Source organism: Phaenicophaeus curvirostris, chromosome 3, assembly GCF_032191515.1.
Source record: "Phaenicophaeus curvirostris isolate KB17595 chromosome 3, BPBGC_Pcur_1.0, whole genome shotgun sequence".
NCBI classification, from domain to species: domain Eukaryota; kingdom Metazoa; phylum Chordata; class Aves; order Cuculiformes; family Cuculidae; genus Phaenicophaeus; species Phaenicophaeus curvirostris.
The window spans coordinates 8,294,764-8,316,482 of record NC_091394.1 but is presented as its reverse complement, the minus strand read 5'-3'; the positions used below and the strand labels follow the sequence as shown (position 1 = coordinate 8,316,482).

Below are 21,719 nucleotides of genomic sequence, written 5' to 3'. Positions count from 1 at the left end.
GGTGTCAGCATGAGCTTCAACTCATTTGGCTTATTGAGAGCTTGTATTGTTGGATCTTTTCTGGAGAATACTGATTCTTTAAACAATGGTTTCTTTGTTTTCCAGTGAGTTCTGTTCCAAGTACGACTGAGAGAGCTGGGGTTGTTTAGCCTGGAGAAGAGGAGGCTGAGGGGAGACCTCATTGCTCTCTATAACTACCTAAAAGGAGGTTATGGAGAGGAGGGAGCTGGCCTCTTCTCCCGAGTGACAGGGGACAGGACGAGAGGGAATGTCCTCAAGCTCCACCAGGGGAGGTTCAGGCTGGACATTAGAAAAAAAATTTTCACAGAAAGGGTCATTGGGCACTGGAACAGGCTGCCCAGGGAGGTGGTTGAGTCACCTTCCCTGGAGGTGTTTAAGGGACGGGTGGACGAGGTGCTGAGGGACATGGTTTAGTGTTTGATAGGAATGGTTGGACTCGATGATCCGGTGGGTCTCTTCCAACCTGGTGATTCTATGATTCTGTGAAGTACAACACTTGCTAGACCTTGAAGTTCTGATCTCTCAAACAGGGCTGAAGAAAGCAGCCGAACTGGTAATGGTTTCTGTACTGCTTTTGGCCCAGGAGGCTTTTGAGGATGAGGCAACTTTCTGTTTCCTTGGGTTCAGAAAATGGGCAAAGCGAGGGCTGGGCCACTGGACCTACCCACAGAGATTTTACTTTAAATCAGTCCAGTATCCTCTGTGGAACAGATTTTCAAGATTTCCTTCAGCATGGGCTGAAGTGCCACCCGCACTACTCCTAGTGGACTTGCACTGCCATCGGGTTGTTCAGTTGCTGGAGCACACTGCTACGACTCTAACAGCAATTCAGCTCAGCACAGCATGATTTAGGGATGTAGGGCTGGGGCACTGCTGTTGAGACATTAATTTAGGGGAAAGGAAACCTCAGCTTTCAGTTCTTTTCTCAATATAAGTCAGGGAAATTAGTGTATATTTGTATATTTTATTCTCTAAAGAGTGCAATTATGGGTCTATCAAAAATTATCTGTTCTTTTGAGTGATATTCTACCACTGTCAGCCTTCTGATATTTTTTCCAATTCTCAATATTTTCAATATTTAGAAAATGTAGGTAATTGTTTTTACATTTTTAAAAGAAAATTTTTTACATCATCCTTTCAAATTCATTTTTTTTAGAATCTGAAATATTATTTTAAATCCTTTTTCCATGTGAGAAAATTCTGTGGTTTTTCCCTGTTTTCCAACATTTTATTTACTTCTTTTACAATTTATTCTTTTTCCTTTTTTATGCAACTAAGCAATAGTAGGGGATATACTGATTTTGAAGTCTGTTAAGTATTAGATAACTGAATTGAGTTATTCTGTCACATTATCAGAGGACAGCTTTAGTCACTCAATGAACAAGTGACAAGATACAAACTTTCACTACTCAATTAATTAGTAATGCCCCCACACAGGCATTATTTGCATTGCATTTTACTCAAGTGTACTAAATCAAACCAAAGACTAGAAATTCGGGGTCTCTGTTCTTTGGACTATGTCCAGTTCATAGTCAGCTCTACCTCATGGAAAGCCTGTCTGAGTGCATGGGAAACGTAGCAAAGTATATCTTCCTGTTTTGCACATAGATATTTGATGCAGGGTTACAAGAAAAAAATGAGTAAAAAGGCACCTCTAATATAGATGTAGGAGGACTGGACTGAAAGAGCTAGAAGAGTTATTCCTAGACATCAGTATCAGCTCTTAAACTTATGTTATTGAATATAGTCATTTACGCCTAGCACTAAAACAGAAGTGCTATTGATTCAACTTGCTGATAACATAGTTTTGAAAGGCTCTCTTGAAGTATGAGGACAATTTAAATATCATGTAGGAAGAACTGAAGGATCTTGAGGATTCTAGTAAGAGATACTGAAGGAAATACAAGAGAAAAAAAGTGCAAGGGTATGCAGTGAGGCAACTGTCTCCTTTAGTCATACCAGAAGCATTTAAACAGAATGTAGGTTTCCAAGGTTCAGACAGCAGCAGTTCAGAATGGTTCCTCCCTGGTCTTACTTTAAAGGATGCCTAAATTCAGTCCCTGTCTCCATTCTGGAACATTAAGTTCCCCATACTCTGTGCATGAGAGTGGCAGTTCGGACAGGGGAGGTAGAAGCCTACCTCCTATAAAATACCAATTTTTGTGGTGGAAAGATTTCTCAGCTGATTTTATCCTTCTCCAGTGGCAGCTTAGACAATACTTACTATGCAGAGAAGAAAACTACTTGTTCTCAGCTGAAAAACATGGGGGGAATATTGTTTAGTCCATATTGAGAGCCAAAAAAGTAGAACTTAAAGCTAAAGGGAAACTTAAAATGACCAGAAGATTCAGGTTCAGGAGGAATCTTCTGATGGGAATGATGGAAGTGAAAAACTTTTTAAAACTCCAAGGAAGGGCTTAGATATGAATATAGTCCTTTGCAAATGCATTGATGACTAGTAATACCCTTCCAGTTCCAAATTTATTGACTCTGATTCTGCCTATGCACCTCTTGAAGACAGAACAGGCAGCAATACCTTAAAGACACATGCAAATCATTTTTCATCCAGAAGCAGATTAATTGTGTCTGAAATAAGATGGAAGGATTCAATAGACTAAGCTTGGCACTGGTTGTACGTCCAGACTCAAACCAACCATGTTTTCCTATGTAGATTTACCAGTTCACATGCCTGGTGCTTCTGAATTAGTGGTGTAGATACCAAGCTGGGTATGAGAATGTTGGCAAGGGGGAAAGAGAGAGATGTCTAGTCCTCAGCTATTTCATGTCATGAATTTGATCTTGCACACTGCTTTGAGTTAGAAGAAAAGCAAAAAAAGAGGACTCACTTTACTAATTTCTTCTCATTTCTTCAACTTAGCTAATGTGATTTAGGGGTGACAATGGATTCTTAAGTGATGTTTTGTTTTCATCTATATCATCATGTCTACAGAGAATTATGAAGAGTTTACAAATAATATGCTTTATTAAAAAGTACACTGTCTGTTAAGTGAGTGTGCATTATAGATATGTCTCAAATTTTTAGTAAGACATTGATTTTAATTTTATTTTAGGCAGAGAATATATTTGAAAAAACAGTATTTTAATAGCATCCATCACAATGGGAAGATACTTAAATATTAGTAAGCCTTAACATTAGTATTCTGAAAACGAAGGGAAAGTGATCCCGAAGTGATGCCAGTATACTAAGCATTTATGGAAATGGAAGAGAGCTACGTCTTAGAGAGCTCTGATAGACTGAAAAGCTGTTATGCTATGTAGAATCTAATGGTTTATAACACTGATCATTCACAACTCAGAAACAAAACTCAACCTGTTCCAAAGTCTTTGGATCTGACTGTTTTCTGAAGAACATGGAGACAGCTGGGTTTCCTCAGTAAAACTACTACAAGGATATAAATAGAGAATCTATAAAGTTTCAAAACAAATTGCCAATTATTTCTCCCTGATTCTCTGCAGGCTGTTGGCACAGGTTAGAACAGCCTGAAGCATTAAAATGGACAATGAAAAGGACTGAATTTGATTTTATGAAGAATATGCTGGTTAGATCTCCTTCCTGCCACTGCCAGGCTTGTTCAAATCTCCCTGCCCGGCTAGGCTAATGCTCTTCTCTGCAGCTTTTGGTCAGAATTTGATGCTGATGAAAGCATCACCTGGAGGGATGCAGCGCTAAAGTAGTGAAAGAGGATGAAACATCTGCTTCCTTATCATCCAGCATAGCTGTCTTCACAAGTGCTTTCTGATACAGAAAGCAATATAGACAAAATCTGAAATTTTAAGGAAAAGTAATTCTAAGAGTCGTAAGATTAGAAATAGTTTAGTCTAGGCTATTTAGTTTTATAGAAATAGCCACCTTGAACATCGTAGGGATTCTGACAGTTGTCAAGTAAGGCCAAAACTACAACTGGGCTAAAATAAAAGGCTGTTAGAAGCTTGCTGTAAATTCAGATGAACCGAAATTATTTTTATTCCATTTTGAAATGGAAAACCATCCCATTTCCGTGGCTGTCAGTGGGAAATACGTATATTAGAAAGTTGATGTCCTGGCTAGTTCCTGTGCCTTGAACTGCCTTAATTGACTTGACAAAGAAAGACTTAAAATCCTCCAGTCACTGGAAACATTTCATGAATATTGAATAAAGGGATTTGAGTTCCTGTGTACGAACTAGTACTGAGTAAAGAGGTCAGTGTTTGTGTTCTTGGAAGAGATGACTGTTCACAAAAAAAACCCCTCAGCCTTTTAGCTGCTTCTAAATACTCTTTCCTGACCAGTGTCAACTCACACTTCAGTCTGTAGGGAAATTTTCAGGTATGGAGTAACCAGATCACACTGGGAATAAGTCTCCTATCATAGCCTGCTCTCTAGCCAGTAGGAAGAATCATCCAAGACTGACAGGTATTCATACTTAAAAAGAGGTTTATAAATCTGACTCGTCTGCATGTCAGAATTTTCTTTCTCATTAAAACAGTTTTGAATGAAAGTTGCTTGCATAATATGATAATGGTGAGAAGATACTGCACTCAGCACTTGTACTTGAATAAAGCCAGTGTGCTCTACTTTGGATGCAGAGACCTTGCAAATAACATAGGTTGTCTGCTCATTATTAGAAAGAACATAGTTAACCAAGTTATCTCTTGCATACAGCCAATGTGACAGAGCCTTGGTAGTAATGAGTGCACAGAGAATAGGTAGTTGCTCTTGCAGTCTTTTGGGTCACCATCAGAACAAAAGAAATACAGCCTCTGCGGTTGTGCTCTCTGCTGAGATTAATGTAGTTTAAAGAAAATGGAAGAAATTGCTTCAGAATATCATCTGAAATTGTACTGTTGAAGAGATAGCACTGCTGCTTAATATGGTGTCCTTAAAAGGCTTTATGACATCTCTTCTGATTCAGTTTTACAAAAACAGTGAAAAAAACCAAACTGTGGTGGTGAAATATAATGTGCTGTTATGCTGTTTCTACAGACACACAGAGCTAGAAACTGAAATCATCAGGGACTCAACCGCAGAAGAACAATTCAGAACATCACCTTGGTTCATATTTACTTTTTAATACACACTGGAAAGCACTTGAGAGTAACTAGTCCCAGTGCTTCAGATGATTTCCTCTTCTCTTGCCATGCTGAAAGACAGGTTGTTTACATCAAAATTTTCACACACATCTGAAAGAGACTGAGCCAAGAATAAGGGAATTATTTTTATTGTGCTTCAGAGGCCATCCATAGTTCAGGAAACTGGCTAAATATTAGTAGTCAGCTCTCAGTTGCATGTATCAACAGTTTTAATAGCAAACAATTCCAGCGCCTGTTATTTTGTTTCCAAAGTATTCAGAAAAGTTTGAAAAAAAGTTTATCAAGTATATATGCTTCATTTAAATTTCTTTCCTGTCATACTTTTAAACCCAAGACCAGGAATGACGATTATATTTTAGGCAGCCAACAAAGAGCTTCAGCCCTGGAAGAGATCACTCACATAGCAGAAAAACTCTTATCACCGGATAAAAATGATGCAGCAAGAAAGAGTGACAAAAAAGACCATCTAACTGCTCTGCCTTGTGCTAATCATAAGCCTAGCTGAATGTTTAAAAGCACATTAATGACTGTCATAGTATGAAAGTTTCTTCTTTCTTTGCCTGCAAGTGCAATACTATTTGATGCATGATTTCCTGGCTAGTATCCTTTTTTCCCTCACCTTCACCTGCTTATTAGTTGGAATGTTGGGAACATTAGTCCCTTAGATTTGCTTCTGAGCGTAAAACAGAGTGCTCAGTTGTTCACTGATCATACTTTTGCTTGTTGTGCAGAAAAAAAATGCTATGATTCTGTTGTCTCATTTGAGCATAGCCGTGTAAAATTGTGTGTATGCATCTAAATGCTAATCTAATGGAACAGCTTAGTCTGGGCTTATGTCGTTGTGCTGGCAAGAGCACACTTCTGTGTTAAGACAACTGGTGACAGAGGACACCAATGAGATGGAGGAAAGAAATTTCATATGAAGAAATTCTGTCTATTCCTCATCTGATTCCTGTAGTTCGCAGAAAAAAAATAGGTTAATTTCTGCCCAAAATATGGTAAAATCTAGATAGCAAAATATTAGTTAGAAATAGAAGCGCTCCTCCACGCAGCAAGAGTATCTGGTTTTTTTAGTTATGGGTAGCCTTCCTCAGGAAATAAAGAAGAAAATTGAAAAAGGGCTTTAGAGACTGGAGATACGAAAAAAACAAACAGACAAAAAAAAACAAACCCAAACACAAAAAAAACCCCAAAACCAGAACAAAACTAAACAAAAATACCCAAACTCTCTGCTCTGAAAAAGAGACTAGAATGACTTTTGGTTTTATGGGGCATTTTAGTTTTTGTCATCCTGTGCCTTCTGCTCACCTCTCACTGTTCCAAAGGTGACAACTACCTCCTTATCCTACAAGGGATGAGAACTTTATCACTGTCTGCCTAGTATCCTCTCTTGCACTGTGCTTCCACCTCCTGTGCTCAGCAATTTGTCTTTGGCTAATTGAATGATGTAGCTAGGTTGAAACCTAGATTGAAGAGTTGTGCACAAGCTGCCCTCAACTGGAAGTTTGCTGTTTTGCTTCAGAAGCGATGTGAGACTTGCAGAGAAAAAAGCTTTTTGAGTTGTTCTTTATTACATAATTTGATGGACTACGCAATATTCCCTTTCTCTATAAACACTGCTGTCTTAGACGTGATGTTTGGAGAGTGGAAGAGGTTATGGGTTAGTTTCTAGCTCTTCACTGTCTAGAATTTTCAAAACCAAGAGCCACACAATCAAAGAATCATAGAATCACAGAGTCGCAGAACCACAGAATCATAGAGTCATAGAATGGTTTGGGTCAGAAGGGACCTTAAAGATAAAGATCATCTAGTTCCAACTCCTTTGCCATAGGCAGGGACACTTTCCACTGGATCAAGTTGCTCAAAGCCTTATACAGCCTGGCTTTGAAGACCTCTGGGGACAGGGCATCCACGACTTCTCTAGACAACCTCTTCCAGTGCCTCAACACAGTAAAAAAAAATGTCTTCCTAATGCCTAATCTGAATCTCCCCTCTTTCTGCTTAAAACCATTACCCCTTATTTCATCACTGTGCTCCCTGATAAAGAACCCCTCCCCAGCTTTCCTGTAGACCCCTTTAAGTACTGGAAGGCTACTGTGAGGTCTCCATGGAGTCTTCTTTTCTCTAGGCTGAACAACCTCAACTCTCTCAGCCTGTTCTCCTATGGGAGATGCTCCAGCCCTCTGACAATCTTCGTGGCCCTCCTCTGGACTCACTAACAAATCCAGTTTGCTGTTCTGTGCATCACAGGGCAGATATGTCTGTAGCTAAGGAGTCCTGTATGAGTAAATCAAGTGTGTGTAACACGTGAGCAGAGGGCTCTGTGGATCGCATGATAACACAGAAAGGCTGCTGAAAGGAGATGAATGTCTCACAACCTCCCTTCTAGCTCTTTCTGCTAGCATCTGCGTCCTTCCACAGCTCCTTTGTGCTGGCTCTGGTTCTGGCACTGGAAAGAAATTCAGAAACATCTCCCTTACTTGCCAGAACAGTACAAAATAAAACAACAGTGACAATAAAATCACTGAATATATTTTACTGCTTTAATAGGCCACTACAGCTCACGTGGGGGCGTGATGAATGCCAAGCTACCACCAGGTGTGGCTAGAAGCAACGTAGGAGGGAAATACCTTCCCTTTGGGTATTACCAAGCTCTTAGGTTTGCTGGGAAGCTCTGATGCTTCAGCCTTCTTGGCTCCTACTTTTATTGGACTTGGTCTATTAAAGACACTACAAGATAAGAAGTACACCTTGATTTCAACAGATGTCACAGAGCTTAAAGGGACACTTTTAATTGTACACTCATTATTCCCTGATGATAATGCACTGTGGTTTAAATTAAAAAGATAACATCAATTGCCTTAGTTATCTCACTGATTTACAGGTATTTCTGCATGCATTTATTTAAATGGTTTACTTTATATTAAATATCTAACTCAAGAACCCCAAAAGTGATTAATTTATTTTTGAAAAAAATACCAACAGTCACTTTTGGAACTGATTTGACAGTGTAGGTTCAGGCATTTCAGGGAAAACCACTGGGGAGAAACTATGTTATGTGGGGAGATGACCTGCCTCTAGGCAGTCATGGCACATTCATAATATGGCAAAGATGACTACTTTTTATCCACCAGAAAAAAAAACAAACAAAAACCAAACAGATACTTCCATGTATAGATAAATTAATAGCTGCTATAAAGACAGGGGGAAGTACTATGTGTCTAAAATAAAGCTAACATTGGCTAACGTTTTGTGAGTATGAATGGGTGATTGTTGTGGGCTTCTTATTCTGACTCCAAACAAAGGACTGGTGGCTTAAGAGAACATCAGCTAAAAAGAAGAAAAAGCTGAGGATTGTACATCTGAAGACTGTCTTTTTTGGTAATGAGATGAAATGTATAACAAAGTACATGTGAGTAGGTAAAAAATCAGTGCTAGTTTTGTAAAACAGAGTAGATAGAAGACAATGCTACACAGAAGAAATGGGGAGATGATGTCCTTGTATGTGGCAGTTATGAGACTGACCCCATTGATATTTTTGGTCTAGTTCTGATTTTCATAATTTGGAAAGGATGCTAAAGCACTGTGGCTTTTGAGGGGGGAAAAAAAAAATGCCAAACAATTGCAGGAAAAAATGCTGGACTCAGAGGTGCGCCTTACCTCTACCCAAAGTAACAAAACCACAAAAAACCACCCAACATAAGCTTCTGTGTTGCCCAACTTGCAATGTGCAACTATTATTTTACCTTCTGGGATGGTTGTACATTTAGAAAAAATGAGCAAGGTACAATTTTATAAGGCTGCATTATGAGTTATGTCCTAATTATAGGTGGTTGAGATGCTGTGTGCAGCAGTGGCTCTACATACCAGCAGGAGCATTCAGAGGTATCATGCTCTGCCAGACTGAGCTCATTCAAGTACTTTCACCCTCTGCTCACTTTTCTGTCTCTTGAACTACAAGCCACATAGTTTCTATTTCCTTCCCATTGACTTTTTAAGAGTAATTGCTGATGTGAAGGTGGCTGTCCAGAGCTCAAACTTTGGCAGATCAGTTATAGAATCGGTATGTACTCCAGCATCCCTTTTGCAAGTGTTGAAGAAAGAAAAAAAAAAGATCTGTAGATGGTAGAGTGAAGAAAATAAAACACACACTAAAGTATGTTTGATTCCTGTTCATCTCCATCAGGATGATCTGGGTGTCGTAAGGAGGAATGCTTTGTTGATTAATTATTTTAATGTATACTGAAATATATGTTTTATCTAAGTGTAAGTAATTCACTTGTGCAGTTGATTTAAATGTTTGTTGATGATAGAGATCAGATTTTAAATGTCTTGAAGTAAAATAGTTACTTGACTGGGAAATATTGTTTTAATCTGAGAATCATAGTCTGAAAAAGTTAGTATTAACATTACTTTCAATACTATCTTTAAAATGGTATTTGTTGCTTATACAGTATATTCTTGTGTTCTGCTAGTAAGTATAGAATTATGGTTATGAAATGTCACCAAAACACAACAGAAGGTAAAATGTTTTGTCTGTGGATATATTCATGTGGATCTAGATTTTATGATGGGTCACACCATAAGCTGCAGTCTGTATTGGCACATTTGGTGAGATAAAAATAAGGATGAAGTAGTACTAAAATGTCCTTTTGTAATGTCAGAGCTTAATGTGTGTTAGGAATACCTATTATTCAAACATCTGCTACTTTAATAAAGGAAAAACTCTTTTAGTCATTTATGAATCTCAAGTCTAGAGATGGTAACTCTCTAGTTAAATCTTATGGTATGTTACCTTGGTGGCAAATAAACACCATCAGACTATAACTTACTTCTCATGCCAGAAATCAGCACAGTATTTCTACAAAATGGGTTTCTGAAACACTGGTTGGCTTATTTCTTCATATTATTGATATAGATCTATAAAATTAAATACTACAGCATTTTATTATATATTTATTGCACTTTTTTACCCCAAATGTAGTTGTCTTTCTTTTTCATAAAGTGCGACAAAAGCACAAAGTGATGGGTGATTCTCATTAGTTTCCTTTATATGCCTGTTATAAGTCTAACATTTGTAAAAATGAAGGTATTGCTGTGTTCATAATTTCTCAGTGTTGGTGAGAAGTGCTCCTTTGTGCTACATTGGCAGAACTAAATACTGCAGCAGCAACACTTAGATCCATGTTTACTGAAGCGACCTGAAACCCCAGTAAAATATCTAGGAGTGTTTCCTCACCCAGCACACAGGAATATTGGAGTTTTGAGGTGTTTGAGGTACATAAGACACTGTAGCTACTTGTCACGTGATATTGTGAAGCAGCGTGTTCCTGAGGAGCAAAGAACTAAGTAGTAACTGGTATCTGTGGTTGCAGTTTTGATTCCTGGGTAATAAATATTTTCTGTCATCATCATGGATTTCATTGGAGAGTTCTGCTTTAGGGCTTCTTACTGATACCTTTTTTTGTTTATTTTACCTTTGAAAACAGATTTATTAATTGGATTGCACGTGGAATAAATAGCCAGTTTCAATTTCTCAGAACTTGGATTTTTTTTTCTCCTGCTACTATCTGTATGTGTAACATAGAGACTCTGTATGTACAGTACTGAAGACAATGTCTGAACTCATAAAATAATGTTTAGAAATTTTTATTCTTTTTAACAATGCATTCGACTTTTTAGCGTTTTGCAGTAAGCTTTAATGAAGGTAAAACACTATGGTTGAATAATTTTGCAGATAAGGACATTTTCTCATTTGGTAGTTGTTCCATAACTTTCATCACCTTCATCCATATCTTTATTTACTACTTGGATTGGTATAAGCCATAAATCTTAGCAAAGGGAAGCCATTAAAAACAAATACTTCTAAATATACAGCTCTGTTTATATTTTTTCCAAATGTTTACATTTGTTCAGGACATACAGACCTGATATATGTTTTGTTGATAGCTTCAGAACATGTCAGTGAGGATGTATGTATTTATCTCTAGTCAGCAGGTACATATGGCACATGGTAGTTCTACTGAATGATAAAAATGTGAATGATTTTACAAGAAGCAATAATAATACTTCAAACCGGTTACACTTGGAATGCAGAAAATTTTGTGAGCTGGTATGTTATACTATCAATAGTAGGTGACAATTGTAGATGACTGTCACCATTGATGATAGCAATGATTCTTGCTGTATTTTTATCTATAAATAGCACTCTTGTAGACTAGAAATTTCAGTTCTATTATCTTGCAATACAAGAATAAGAGGAGACAGAGTTAAAGTAAAAGACAGTAAGTTTAAAATCAAATGAATAAGTAATTTTCCTATACAGTGAAAAATTTAACTATAGAAATCTCTGACACAGGTAACACAACCAAGAATTTAGCAAGGTTAAGACTAGATTGACTATAGATATATATGTGCACTAAGGAATGTTTGCATAGCATCTTCACAGCTCCTTTTTTGGTATTTTCTGCTCTGTTTACTTAAACCAAATAGCCCAGTGATTGATGATTATCATCAAAGAAATTAAGAGGGATATTAAATACTACTTCTCCAAACTAAAAGAGAGCTGGATGAAGGCTGCTAAGGTGCACACATAAATGTGCTTGCTAATGTTTTACCTTCTCTCCTGGAGCTGTGTTAGCAGCCACTGAATGAAACAGCGCAACTGGATTTTGGTTGGAGAAGCTCCTGTACTCTTCTGGAGCTGTGACTGGAATCTCTCCTATTCCCAGTGCTCTTTTTTTTTCTTTTTTTTTTTTTCCATAGGTTGGGGCTTTGGTCTTTTAAGGTTTAGTGTAAAGTAGCTTACGCTTGTTGAAGGCTATCTTTCTTTCTTTATCAAATGGAAATGGTGTCTTGTAGGAACTTAGGGATGATGTGCTGTACTAAAAATCCATTGTACAGTTCCTTGCAGGGAGCTGATTCTGATGGTTAGCTTCAGTGCAGTCCCTTAGGGACCTGAAGGGGTTATCTAAAAAAGAGGCTGGCTTGCACAGAGAAATGTGTTGTAGCCTTACATGCTTGTCATTTTATTTCATCTCCTGATGTTTGCTAAAACAGAGATCAATGGAAATGATAATAAACCAAACTAGGGATGCAGTAAAATAGCAATCTATCAAGACAGCACTCAGCACTTCACTGCAGGTTCAAAACACTGAAAGTACTTAGCATAAATGAATGAAAACCTCTTCTTTCATACTCAGTCATGAAACAGCTGAAGTAAGGAAGAAATTGAAGAAGAATTTTTTCTTAATTTAAGTCAAAAAGATAGGATGAAAGATAAGAGTAATTTACTAGAGATATGTGAGGAAGTTTCAACATTACCTGACTATTATTTTGAAGAGTAACAACCTGTAGCACAGCAAAGGATAGCACCGACATAAAGGCATCGCATTTAAAAAGAATACTAAGACATGCATGACGATGTAGTACAAAACTAAGCTACAAAAGTTATACTTAAGTCATTGATATAAGTAGAAAATAGAGCCATTCAGAGAATGGTATGATGGATGAAATGGGGAATCAGTGTCTTGTGTGGTCTTAGATGGCTTTTACATATCCTTGAGAAAAACAGTCACACAGTGGAAATCAATTGTTAGCATATCTTTCATCATGTGAGATTCAATGAGCTCCTGGCTTTATTGTACCTCCATTTCTATCCATGAAAAGAGTGCTAACGCTGGTCATCTTTCTAAGGCCGTTTGAAATCTGTGGAAGAAAGCTTTAAGGAGGTGTTACTGAGTTTTTTTTAACCTTTGTTGAATCTGGTATATTCAAAATTTAAACATTGCTTGGGTAATTTTAATAGTGAATGGAAGATAATTGCAGGGCTAATAAAACTATACTATGAGAGATTTATAAAAGTTTAAAGGTGTTTATTTATTTTATTTAGGGTCAAGTTGTTTTCAGAAATGGAGAGCGGATGGGGACCATCAAATTTACGCAGTTCCAAGGTAGGTTGCAACAATTTAATTTTCTTTCTAGTTATGTATGTAGTTTCAAACTTGTTTATCAGTTGCATTTGTTTCAGGGTGTTTCAAATATGCACAGTTATTTTTAAAAGAAACTGCTTGGAAGATGCAAAATGGTACTTCAAAAGTTTTGTTACCTGTTTAAAATACTATGCTTTGAACTATGAGCATTCTGAGATACTCCCAGATACTTCCAAGAATTTTTCTAGAAGAAAATCCACATACTTGTAGAAACTACCACTGATCTGTAGCAGCCAAAAGCTGTTGCAAAAACTATACTGGTCAGCCAGGTGTCCACTTCTTAATACAGTTGTTTCTGAAAACTGTATCTGAAGAGGAACTTAGAGAGGATTTTTTGCTGTTAAGCTCTTTCAGGTTTGTGTTTGTGCTCTCTGAAAACTTTGTTTAAAAATTCTGCAACTGCTTGCTAAAAGTTGCTTCTGGAGTCAGTCCCTCAGCATTCAGAGGACATAAACTGCTGCCACCATCCCTTGGAGGCAACACACAAGTGTGATGCCAAGCCTGAGCTTCTCCTGCAGGGAATGGTCTCCACAGCAGAGACAACATATGCCGGCGTGGTGATTTGCAGCTGGGATGAGATGCTCGCTTGGGAGAGTTGTTTTGCAGAAATGGTAGTTCATAGAAGACATGTTATAGTTGTTTCTACAGTTTATAGAATACAATTAATGTTTTTATTCCTACGCTGAGGCTGAGATAAAAGCAGAGATGATTGCATTTGGATGGTCTCATGAGAGTAGTAGTGAAAAAGCTGACAAATCCTTTTCAGACAATGAGAAAGAAGCCTGCATTCCCTTTGTCTTCAGGAGATCGCTTTAATCTTAATCCTACTGACCAAGTTACAAAGGCTTATCCTTTAAACAGAAATGGTCTGCTGCATGTGATTCTATGATTCTATGGGTATTATTATTAATGAACAGCAATGCACTTGAGGGGATCTCTTACTCATTTTAATTTACTGAAGCAATCCTTGGGATTGCTCTTGCCTTTACAATTATAACAGATGCTATTAACTCATGTTCCCTGAAGCATTTCTACCCACTAAAATTTTTGCAGACATCATCTCATAATAATACAATTTAGAAATTCTTGCTCAACGCTAACAATGAATGTTGTTTCCTCTGTTACTCCTCCCTCTGTTTTTTTCATAGTAGCAGTGTTTACAGCTGCATGAAAGAATCATGAGAAAATATTGTAAGAGGATTTTACAGGAGGTGTTTATTCCTCAGAAGTCTGAAGGTTCCATTTTACATTGTGCCTACGACACCTGTATGTGTCCTTCTAGAGCATCTGAGCAAGGAGGAAGTTCGTCACATTCCCCCTGCGCATTAAGGATGTGATGGGGGACCATGGGGAGATGACATGTTTATCTTCTGAACTAAGCTGGAGGAGCATTAGAAGTCCAGGATAGCTGATTTTATACATATTTTTATTTCCGTCTATTCAAATGAAGTTTCTTCGTAATATTTTCAGCTTCAGAGTAGATACTATTTAACGTCAATGGTTTTACCATCAGTTTGGTAATAAGAACAGAGGAGACAGCTGCCCATTTTATAATTCATTGCAATTATGAAATTACTATTTCAGAACTGATTCAGGCACATACTCAGAATTTTGATCATCAACCAAAGATTTCCAATTAACCTACAGGAAAAAGCAACCCAGACATGCTATGAGGAAATGCAGGAGAAGGGCTGGATTGTCTCTCATGCAAGTAATAATCTGTCAACAAATCTGAAGCCTGGTTTTAAGTTTTGTTTAGTTTTCTTACTAATTTTGGAAATTAAAAGACTGTACAAAAAAGTAGAAGAAACTGAAATAAGGAACGTTGTAACAACATAGGTGAAAGTGATCTGTTGTTTTTAACTGAAAATTATAATTTTTTTTTCTGTTCTTTCATTGGTATTGGTTATGAACAGGGGTTTTATATTCAATACTTGTGGTATAATGGTTGAAATTATTAATTTGTTCAAAAGAATTCTTTATTGTCTAGGAAGCTTACTGAAATATAGACGTTAACTTTTAATAAGTCGTGGACTACTGGGGAAATTCTAATAATGGAAAGAAGTTAATTAAGTCCAGTACTTAGTATGGTAAATGGGCTTTTCCTTTGTAGTCGTTGCTGTTAGGTGCAATCAAGCTTGAGACAGATATACAACTCATTCATTAATTTTTTTTTTTATGTATAACACAAATCATGGTGATTTCTAGGAAAAAATATCACATAAAAGATGACTTTTAATTGCTTTTATCAGATTGGTAGTGAGTATAGTATGTATTAAATGTATTAGTAGCTTATTATCCCTATTAGTATAATTGGGAATTATCAAGTTTAGTCTTCTGTACTTCAAGAGTAATTTCTTCATTTGTGCTGGTTTATAGTTTTTTTAACTATTTAAATGAAAATGTTAACACAGGTAATATAATTAGTTAACACAGATAATATAATGCAAACTCCCCACCCCATGTAAATAGGTAACCATATATCAGAAGTAGGACTTCTTGGCCAAAAACTCTTCCTCATTTGCCAGGGTAGAAAATGAGTGGAGAGGACTCAGAGGCTTCATTTTCTGTTTTTGCTAGAAACCTTTCTATTAATGAGACTATCTGCAAACATTTTGGCTGTGGAAAAAGCAGCCAGCCATGTCTGCCAGAGGCAAGGGAAAACTAGCCTGTGAGGGTTCAGAGTGTAAATGCTGTATGCCTGCCACGCTGTGATGAAATTTTGAATAGGTGGTTTAATTTTGAAGCTAGATACAGTTTTTCCCGAACTCACGCTCGTCATGTCTCTTTTTTTCAGCTTCTGTGCAGCCTGTTAGTTTTGCAAGTGGTCAAACAGATGGTGCCAGAGAGAGCTATGACCAAGCCACTTACTGCTTTATAGATCATGGATACCACCCAGGAATGATTTAGTAGGCAGTGGAGGATACAAAGCCCATGTAACAGCATTTTCTTCCCTTACCTTACTGGCAAATAAAGAGCAATCTGTCAGTCCAGCTTGAACATCCAAATGATGTTTGAAGCTGGCATCCTTCCAACGTAATGGCAATTGTTCCGTGAGTGCAATTAAAGGACTATTCTCGTTGTCAAACATGTAGTTGAAGTAGATGGCCAAAATCTTTTGGCTCGTGAGAACTGAAAGAGGTCCCTAGCAACTGTTGTGTGCATATCAAGGAGGAGAGGGCGCAGCAACAAAACTGAGATTGTAGACTGCTGGGTCTGGGAGGCTGCAAGAACAGATACGTATCTGTCCTTCAAATTGTTTTACTTCAGCAGATCATTTCTGATTAACCTGACTGAGCCCTAAAAGGCACCTTACTTTCAGTCATATTTCTATTTCTGTCACACATTAGAGAAAACCTACAAGACTTCTGTGTTGGAGTAGGTTAAAAAGGAAAATGAAAGCTAAATTGTAAACAAGTATCTTGGAAATGTGCATAAATCATGCTTCTTGTCTTTAATCCTGCATATTGGGAAAATTTAAAAAAAGTGGATGGTCATTCTGCTGTGTCTTTTTGCAAAGAATTTAAAAGCGTCAACTCATTTAGCCAGGTAATATGGTTGTTAGTGTTGAAAGCTGATCTGGGTAGTAAGCAAGAGTGAGAGCGTAGCTTGTCGAGTTTAACACCACTGGTCTTCCTAGAAAAAGCCTTACTGAATTTCTGCAGTAAAAGCCCCATCTATGTCACTCTGAGTTTAATTAACAGAAACAGGCAAACAACTCTACAGACAAGAGCAAGGTACAAGAGAATACAGGATTGCTTTCCTGGAGTCTCAGTTCATCTACTTAGGTCAGACTTGTTTGCTGTCCACAACTGCTTCAGTGAAGGATACATTCGTAATTTTTCACCTACAGCTTGTTCCCCAAGGGCATCAGTCCAACCCTGGGAAAGTTTCCTTTTGTTATTCTAAATACAATCCAGCAGACTCTTAACTACCTTTGATTCTTGCTTCCACAAGAATTCATATGAATAATGAGACTAATTGTCTTTGCAATTTTGTTTTATAGTTAACATCTGTCCTGCATATGCCCCACAGAACCAGTTTGTGAATTTTCTATCAGTGAATAATGTTGAAGGAGTATATTCCAATAAACAGAAAACATTTAGTGAGAAATCTGAAAACTCAGGATTTAAAATGTCTCATGCCTTATGTCTGGAATCTGTAGTGTCAAATACCCAGAATCAATGGATTCAGATCTCTCTGCTTCTGCAGCGTATTTACGAAGCAATAATAAAATCTCCTTATAAATGGTTGCAGAAATTCACAGTACTTTTGAATAGTTGGATCTGAACTTAGAGGAAAGTAAATAAAGAAGTAGGGAATTCTGTTATCTAAGCAGAATTTGCATAGTGAATAGTAAATAATTGCTATTGTCATGTAATGAACAATAAAGATGGAAAACAAACTGCACGCTGTTTATCCTGGGCAGCTGGATTCTTCTGGAAAAGATCACTGTTATTAAAAACTATAATTTTGCACACAAAAAAAAGGGAATTAAAATTAAGGAGTCCGGAAAGCTTACTTCTGATGCTTCCTAGAATACTTGACTACAATCACAGAAATGTGTTTGGTAGACTTCTTGGTGTACCATATCCACTCCATTTTATCTGCATATGAGTAGTATAGTTAGATTGTAGCCATTCCTATCTTAATGACCGCTGTTTTTTTTTGTTTTGTTTGGGTTTTTTTTTTGCTTAGTGAACAATTCATCCTGTTGAATCAAGTTTTTAAAAAATAGCCGGGGTGATTTGTAGCAATTTTCCACCACAGACATGCACCCCTGCCCCCTGCCCCAAACATGCTATTTCACTTCCAGGGAAGTTAGTAGTGACCCCATGGAATGTGTCCAAAATAACTTTATTTAGAGACCCATTTCAATGAAAATAATAGCCTCCTATATGGAGAGCTATACCAAACAGAGTCCTGAAAGGACATGCCTTAAATCTGGAGTCACTGAATATTATCGCTGCTGAGTAAGAGGACGAACTAGAATGTGTAATTATCAAATGTACAGTGGTCTCTGAGGGAACCAGCAAGCACAAAGGGGACTAGGCAAAGATTCAAAAAGATATTAGCAAATTGAAGAAGTAATAAGGAAAAAACAGAATGCAGTTTATTTAGGTCAAATGCCTGGTGCTACATTGGGAATAATCTGCAATACAAATACAAAATGGGGGAATAATTCACTGAGTATAACTATTTATGCATAATATGACTTGGGGTTACAGTGGGTCACAGGCTGAACGTGAATAAGCAAATGCCATAAAGAGGTAAAAAATGAAAAGTTCTGTACTGGGATGTATAAATAATAGTAGCTTTTTAATCTAGGCAGCATCAAAGGTGTACAGTGCTGATTTAAAGAAAATGTGGAAAGATGACAAGAGGATTAAAAACACACCTCATTACAGGCAAGAGATCAAAACTACTTAGAGAAGATGGTTGAAATAAATGACAGTTGCCACTAAAATTGCCCTCATTTGCTGGCTGAGAATTAAGGAATTTAAATAGTAGCAGTGCAAATTCAAGCCAAATATTAGGAAAAAACCATTCTAGTGAAAATTATATTTAAACTCTGGACGGTACATAAAATCAGCAATTCTGGAAGTTTTGAAGACAAGCAGACCTTTGAAGTGGCTTAAGTGTATTCAATGGGCCATGAGACAAGCAGGTGACTTTTGTAACATCCTGAGGCCTGTACTAGACCAACTGTATTTAATCCTGAGCTACTGCTCCTCTGCAAAGTATATTGTGTGACTCTAACACTACTTACAAGAACCTGGACATTGCATGCTACTAATACCATTTCTTATATTTCTTTGAATTGTTTCTAATAAGAGACGTAAGATGAGCATGAAATCTTAGACTAGTGGTTAGGTCATTTGTAGGGTTTGGTTCTTCCAACATCGGTTCTACATTTTGAGGTTTTTTCCCTTTAAATCCAGTGTTATTTCAACATAAAATGCTTAAGTAATCTTTGTAGCCTGTCTCCCTTATTCAAGTGAGAATCATAACTACTAAAAGATTAACATGTCAGGCCCTCTGACCCTTTGTCTTCTGGTTTAACGGTCTTGATTTTTTTTCATATGTCATATAAGATTTTTAGCAGGACAAATAGGGAAAGCCATTATCCAGACACGTATGGCCTGACCATAAATAGAAAGAGGTGAAAATTACAGTGCTCCTCAGGGAGAAAGTGAATTAAACCCGGGATTTCCCAAGTATATTGTGACTCTTCTAATCATTTGTATCTAAATACGTACTATACGAAAGGGAAGTGCTGCACCTCCCCTTCTGCTGATGTGTTTTAAAGAAGAGAGTTTCAATCAGTTCTTGACAGAAAGGGGTGATTCCTCCTCCTTAATACCCACACATGTACATGCACATTAAAATAAAAGCACCGATAAATAGGAAATCTGTCAAGAGATACCTCCTGACAACCCCAAACAGGAAAGTGTCCATCCCTTGAGAGGTGGTTTGAACTATGCAAGTAATTATTACTGGGACAAGCACACACATTGTAGCTGTAGTTACTACTATAGCTGTAGTTTTTCAGTTCATCCGGTATATTCTGAGGCACTAAGTATTTCATGGGAACTGGTAAGTGTCTGTCGCTATTTTGTGCAAAAACGTCTTCAGAACTGTCTTAGATACCAAGGAAAATAATTAAGTTTCAGAAGTAGCAGCAAAGAAAGTAAGTTGGAAAGCAATGGAAAACAATTTTACAGTAATTGATCTTTACAAAAGTTTGAAGTATCCAGTTCCAGTAAGTTAATAGATATTAGTGACCCACTAAAGCAACAGTGTCTAAGGAAGGCGTGAAAGAATTCTGAGCTTTCTCTTTCAGAGCTCTCCTACTTTTACTATAATTTGAAAAATACTTATTTTTTTCCCAGTCAGTATTTCAAATCCTACCTCTACTAGAGTTAACTCATTCAGATGTTTCATTTCAGGTGATAGACAATGTTATCACACCGTTTTACCACCCAGTCCTCCCTGTCTTTTCAAGAGAGGCAGATTCTCTCTTGAGAGCTGACAGAGCTGTCCCAACCTGCTACTCACTGCAGAGCTGTTTGCTGGCAAGTCTCTCTCCTTGGCATCTCAGAGAGGCGTTTCTTTTCTGGAAGGAGTTGTAATACAGAGGGCTAAAAAGAGCCAGAAGAATTGCGAGAAATCTGTCAGATTCTAGTATATATTATGGGAAAATGTTTCATTTGACGTAATTAGCAGAGAATGCGGTCTGTTGCAATGACGTTGTCCCTAACCTGTAGTTCAAGTAGTTCCCCAAGAGATATAAGCCTGTGAAATAGAACAACCTTAATTCTTAATGAATGGAAAAGAAGAAAATGAAGTTTATCTAGGTCACTAAAAGGATATAGACTTATTACTTGACATTACAGCATTTGAACAGACAAAACCAGAGTATTGTTTAATATTACACCATATCAGCATGCCAGCATGTCAAGGTTTGTGTAGTTGTAGGCTAGAGATACCGAGATAAGGTTATGATGCCTGACAGATGTCTAAGTCGATGGAATTTCGTAACAAGGGATATTTGACAAAAATTTCCTTTAACAAACTGCTTCTGGGACAATAGTCAATAGTATCACAATGTTATGAGAAGACAAGGATGACAGGGAGATCTATAATGGACAAGTGAGATGAACAAGGAACACTTTTTAAAAAACAGTGAAAATAGGTTTGTTTGCTGTATAGGTGACCAAAGGCAGTTGTGAATCGTATGGTGGAGAATTCATACAGGCATTGGTACTAAACCTTTTGAGAGCACAGGAACAGTATCAATCCAGATGTTAGCACCTTATTAAGGGCACAAAAAGACTAAACTACTTTTCAAATTTACTAATTGCCCTTTTTGCATGCTAATCATAGTTTTATTTTGTTCTGTCATCACAAGTGCTAATTTAATTTCAAGTCATAGTTGATCATGTAGTCATTGTCTTGGCACCTTGTTCTCTAAATTGACATTCTAGTTTCTGTAAAAACAATCTATTTTCATACATCATCACTGGAATCTACTTCAGAAATTAAAGAATTCTAATTCTGTAAACACGGTAATAGAAAATGAGCACATGTAATTAATTAATGCAGGAAGAGAAAAACTTTTCAATTTTGTTTCTAAATGCCTGACCTTCAATAACACACTATAACAGCACAGATGTTATTTTCTGGCTTGAATCACGTTATTTAGAAGTACTATATTAAATTTGTTATATCTGCGATAAACATCTCTGTTTATTTTCAGTGAAAGTTGCTGGCTTGCTTGAACAGGACTTTGCCACCCTCTGTTTCAAAAGAAACAAAGTGGGAATGCCAGTTTAGGAAGTAGTATCTTTCCATTTCTTTACTCCCAGGGGCTGTATAGACCTTTTGTCATCACCTAAGCTGACTGAGGTTAAGCTAATTCTTCAGAGTTCCCTCTTGCAGACTCTAGAAGTCAAAAAAAACCCCAGGTATTTAGGAATTCAAAAAATATTGAAAAAGCTTACTATGGACTCTAATATCCCCTTGCCCCTGCACCAAAAGGACTGAGCCATATTTTCCTTATTCTTGAGTTATTGGTTCAAAAATTAAAACCAAAGAGAGAACATGAGTGCAGAC

At 37.3% G+C, this 21,719-nt stretch overlaps 1 protein-coding gene across 2 annotated transcripts in view; it reads left to right on the top strand.

Annotated features, from left to right (window-relative positions):
• GABBR2 (gamma-aminobutyric acid type B receptor subunit 2) overlaps positions 1–21,719 on the top strand; it is a 457,827-nt gene that overhangs the window by 250,844 nt on the left and 185,264 nt on the right. For both annotated transcript variants that reach the window (XM_069853337.1, XM_069853338.1), the window contains exon 8: positions 13,004–13,064. In XM_069853337.1, coding sequence (XP_069709438.1) covers positions 13,004–13,064 — 61 coding nt within the window. The remainder of the gene's footprint in view (positions 1–13,003; positions 13,065–21,719) is intronic.